General features: G+C 54.1%; 1 protein-coding gene across 1 annotated transcript; it reads right to left on the bottom strand.

The window, feature by feature from the left end:
• Window positions 1–331: 331 nt before the first annotated feature.
• LOC120770691 (classical arabinogalactan protein 9-like) lies at window positions 332–979 on the bottom strand. The gene has a single exon (XM_040098274.1). It carries the CDS (start codon window positions 977–979, stop codon window positions 332–334), a length of 648 nt encoding a protein of 215 aa, XP_039954208.1.
• Between the last annotated feature and the right edge of the window lie 4,031 nt (window positions 980–5,010).

The following is a 5,010-nucleotide window of genomic DNA, read 5'->3' as shown; positions in this document are numbered from 1 at the left end:
AACGGTCGTAACAGCGTTACCGTTTAAGCCCACGGTGCGATTCGGTACTGCGCCACATCGGTCGACTCTCGGACCGTTACGGGGACTTTGTCCGGTCGGCGGCCAATTGAGTGGCCTTAGTCCGACCACTGGTTGGGGTTGTGGGCTGTGCCACCGCGAGCACGCCATAATCGACCGCTTGGGTGGTCGCTGTTATTGAGCGGGCCCTTGCGTGGGTTGCACTTTTCAGCGCATTCAGACGCACGTACCTGGAGAGCAGCTGCTCCAGAGTCTTTCTGTCCGTGAACCGTCTACGCTAGTGGTACGCCAGCGGATCAGTCCGACTGAAGGGTTAGTTGGGAAGCGAGATGCCTCCTGGACGGAAGAGGAGGACGAAGGCCCTCGCTGGAAGCGGAGAATCCGCCGCTTCCACAGTCGTGGATGACTCCACGTCGGGCGGCGAGGGGGAAACGACGGGAGCGACGGGAGTAAGGTCTCCACCGCGGAGCAAGGCGCGTTTGGGGTCGCCGCGTAAAGAGGGCGGAAGCGAGGGAGGGAGCGAGAGCTGTGGCGGGAGTGCCACCGTGGCCTCCGTCGAGAAGGTGGTTACGCGTGCTGGGTCGCCGCGTAACGTAGGGGGTACAGAGGGAGGGAGCGGGAGTTGTGGCAGGAGTGCCAACGTGGCCTCCGCTGAGAAGGTGGTTGCGCGTGCGGGGTCGCCGCGTAACGTAGGGGGTGTCGAGGGAGGGAGCGGGTGTTGTGGTGGGAGTGCCTTAGTTGCCACCACCGTGAAAGCGGCTGCGCGTACGGGGTCGTCGCGTAACGAGGGAGGTAGCGGTAGTGGGAGCGTTGCCCATCCGTCTAGTACGGTGGGCAAAGGAGTGGGCGTCGCGAAGGAGGGCGCTGCGAAAGTTGTCACTCGTGTCGCGAGTGGCAATAAGGAGGAACGCGGGCTCTTCCAAGGGGAGCTGTTGTTGTTGGGGGTGGGGCAGTCAGCCATGTGGCGGCTGCAAAGCGTATTACCGGGGAGCTCAATGAGCTGGTCTTTGAGGCCAAGGGCTTTGAGATGGAGACCGCGAAGGGGCTGTTGGAGCTTGCCTCAAAGTATGAGGCGCTCCTGATGACGGTAATTACCGAAAATGCCCATCTTCGCGGTCAGGTAGATGCCCTTAGGGGAAGTTGCGGGGGCCACCCCTCGACGCCGAGCAGGTCAATGCCGGCTCCGTCGGCACCGATGCCTCCGCCTCCTGCACCTGTGCTGGATGCGATCACACCGGTGACGCCGAAGCCTGTGGAGACCTGGTCGGTCGTGGTGAGGAGTAAGGGGCCTGCAACTTCCTCTAAGGAGGTTATAAAGAAGGTGGTCAAGGAGGTGGGTCCCTCACTTGGTGTGAGGGTCCATGATCTTAGACCAATTAAGGGTGGTGGCCGGTTATTCGCACTCCCTCTGTTCTTGAGAGGGAGAAAGTTGCGAATAACAAGAAATTCGAGGAGGTGGGGTTGGACGTGTCTGTCAACCGAAAGTTGGGTCGCTGGGTCGTGGTCCAGGGGGTCCATACGGAGATCTCCCATGAGGAATTCATGGAAGATCTACTCCGGCTGAACCTCAAGGACTTCAGCCCGGCGTCCCAGAGGACTGACGTGAGGATGGTCAGTCGTCCCTGGAAGGTGGCCGCTGACGGTAGCACCAACGTTGTCCTGGAGGGTACGGACAAGTTGATGTCCGCCCTCTTGGAGAAGGGTCGGTGCTACATAAAGTGGTTCTACTTCCGGGTGCGACCGGATAGCCCCGTCGCTGGCTGCTTCCGGTGTATGGGATTTGACCATCGGGTGGCTGAGTGTAGGGCCAAAGCAGATGTCTGTCGGAGGTGCGGTCAAGAAGGCCACAAAGCTGCCAGTTGCGTCAATGCACCCCATTGTCGCAACTGTGAGTTTAAGGGTAGACCAGCTGGGCATCTTATGATGTCAGCTGTCTGCCCTATATATTGTGGCCTTGTGGAGCGCGCCCTCGCCAGACACTGATGGGAGGGATTATCCAGCTCAACTGTCAGGGCTCTTATGCCGTAATGTGTGAGTTGGGGGATAGCATGGTTGAGGGTGGGTGCAGTATTGCTCTACTCCAGGAGCCCTACGCCACCAATGGTGTGGTTCGGGGTCTTCCCGGGGGTTTTAAGGTCTTCACTGACCTTAGAGCTAACGCTGCAATAGTTGTGAATAATCCACACTACGATTGCGTAGTTGTGGATTCTTCACAACTGGGTATATGTGTAGCGATAGAAGGGGAGTTCGGTAGGATGATCGTCGCTAGTTTATATTGTAAATATAGCGAGCCCCTAGAGCCCTACCTGGGCTACATGGATAAGCTGCTACTACTTGCGAGTAGCAGTCCATTTATCCTAGGGCTGGATGCGAATGCCTCGTCCTCGATGTGGTTTAGTAAGGTATCCCGGCATTCGTCTGGATATCAAAGCCACCATCGAGGCGAGGCATTAAGCGAATGGGTGGTGGCTAAAGGCCTTCACATTTTGAATGAGCCAAGTGAATGGTATACGTTTGATGGGCCTGGGGGCGTAAGTGACATTGACGTGACGCTTATGAATGAGGCAGCAAGTAGGGCTTTTAGCTTTAGATCGGGGAGGTAAAGGGAGGGTGGGGATTGAGTGACCATAATTTGATTCAAATTATGGTTGCCCCCTCAATCCCCTCCCTTGCCTTATGAGAGTCCATTGCGGCGATGGCGTACCGCTGGTACTGACTGGAACCAATATGGACTCTCGGTTAGGGAAGCGGTATTTGAAATACCGCTTAGAGAGTTTGAGGAGTTTGGGGTTGACGAGCAGATTGCTCGTCTCTATGAGGTTGTTTGGGGGGTTAATGATAGGGTTTTTCGTAGGTATGACTGTTCTAAGGTTAGTAAAATCAAATGGTGGACGCGTGAGCTAACCTTGAAAAGTAGGACTGTCAGGCGATTGAGGCGAAAGTTTCAACGCGCCCGGCGGTCCAATTCTGATAGGCTGTCCCAGCTTAGGTATGAATTTAGTTGTGCGGATAGGGAGTATAAAGAGATGCTAGTGAAAAGTTAAAAGAGGAAGAGTGGAGGAACTTTGTCAGGGAAAATAGGAATGACCCTTGGGGTCAGGTCTATAGGATCTTCCGGGGTCGTAGGAGGGAGGATGTCACCTCTCTTCGCGTCGGTGACACTCTGTTATCGTCGTGGAGAGTGTGCGGGGGTTCTGTTAGGTGCGTTCTTTCCTAGGTCGGAGGTACAGGTACCTCAAACACAAGAGATGAATGTCAATCCATTAGATGATGGGGAGTTGGGGTACGCCTTTGGCCTGGTTAGGTCTAAACGGTAAACGTGTAAAAGCTTATGGAAATTCATTCCGGAATACCTGGAGGCCATTTATAATAAGTGCGTCTGGGAGGGATACTTTCCACGCGAGTGGAAAAGTGCTAGGGTTGTTCCTCTCCTGAAGTCCCCTGATAAGATCAGGAGCGATCCTCGATCTTATCGGGGCATCAGGCTCCTTCCAGTACTTGGAAAAGTGCTGGAAAGAGTCATGGTGGAACGGCTTCAGGAGCTAACGCGGGGTATGTGGTCGCATAGGCAGTTTGGGTTCAGGAAAGGACGCAGTATAGAGGATGCGTGGTTCTACGTTCAGAGTGTCGTTAGGGAGAATGTCAACAAATATGTCCTCGGCATATTTGTTGACTTCAAGGGGGCGTTTGATTACCTAAGCTGGGATCGAGTGGTGCAACGGCTGGAGGAGCTTGGCTGTTCAGAAATTTCTCTTCGGCGGAGTTATTTTTCGGACAGAAAGGCCTCTCTTGTCGGCATGAATGGGAGTGTGGAGATCGGAGTTGTTCGAGGCTGCCCGCAGGGTTCCATCTGTGGTCCATATATTTGGAACCTTATGATGGACACTCTGCTTGGGCAGCTCGAGCCACTCTGTAAGTGAAAGTTGTGCGGATATGGACGACCTTCTTCTTATGGTCGAAGGTCGCGCTCGAGGTCTGAGCTAGAACGGGCGGGAGGAGATCTCTTAGAGATCGTTAATTCTTGGGGTTTAGGTGTTGGGGGTCGACATATCGATGGACAAAACGGTGGCAATGCTGCTGAAAGGTAGATTGTCATCGGGTCGTCCACCGATTGTCCGTGTGAACTGGGTCAGCATCAGATATGTGACGCAAGTCAAATATCTGGGACTGACCATGAGTGAAAGGATGTGTTTTACTCCACACTTGGCGAATGTAAAGGAGCGACTGCAGGCAACTGTAGGCAAAATACGACGGATTTTGAGGAGCGATTGGGGTCTCGGACGTCGTGCTGTCCGCACCATATATCGTGGTTTGTTTGTGGCCTGTGCCACTTATGGAGCCCCCCTGTATGGTGGGAGACAGCCACGACTGTCTGGGGGTCTCAAAAACTCCTCTCAATCCAGCGTTGCATGACGCTGTTTGTTTGCCTGTAATGTCGCACCGTCTCTACGGATGCGATGCAGGTCTTGTTAGAGTAACCCTCTTGACCTGATTGTCATACAGCAAAAGCTGTTGCATCTGCTGGTTAAGAAGGGGCTTGAGTGTGTCATTGCTGCGGAATGACTGATTTCTGATGATGATGTGGAGAGGGAGGGATATCTAGGAGCAAGAGGTTCAGATGATAGGGTTAGGGTGTAGGTGGCAAGAACGTTGGGACAATAGTCCTAACGGCCGAGTGACGTACGAGTACATTCGGGACGTGGGGTTCGTTGTGGATAACCCAGACTTCAGATCTTGTCTGAGTCTGGGTTTCCTGCTTACGAGGCATGGGCCTCTGAATGCATTTTTGCATCAGAGGCACCTTACGGATACGTCGGGGTGTTTTTGTGGGGCGGGGTTAGAAAATTGGTTGCATTTGATTGCCAGGTGCCCGATGTACCTCGGACATTAGGGATCTGGGTGGTATGGGAGATTAGCTGGACTGATGTGGACGCTTAGATGTTGAAGTGGTGTGATCTCCACTGGTCGGAATACCGAACAGTTAGGGGTCGT

Source organism: Bactrocera tryoni, chromosome 3 (assembly GCF_016617805.1).
Source record: "Bactrocera tryoni isolate S06 chromosome 3, CSIRO_BtryS06_freeze2, whole genome shotgun sequence".
NCBI lineage: Eukaryota > Metazoa > Arthropoda > Insecta > Diptera > Tephritidae > Bactrocera > Bactrocera tryoni.
This window is presented reverse-complemented; position numbering and strand designations above follow the sequence as displayed.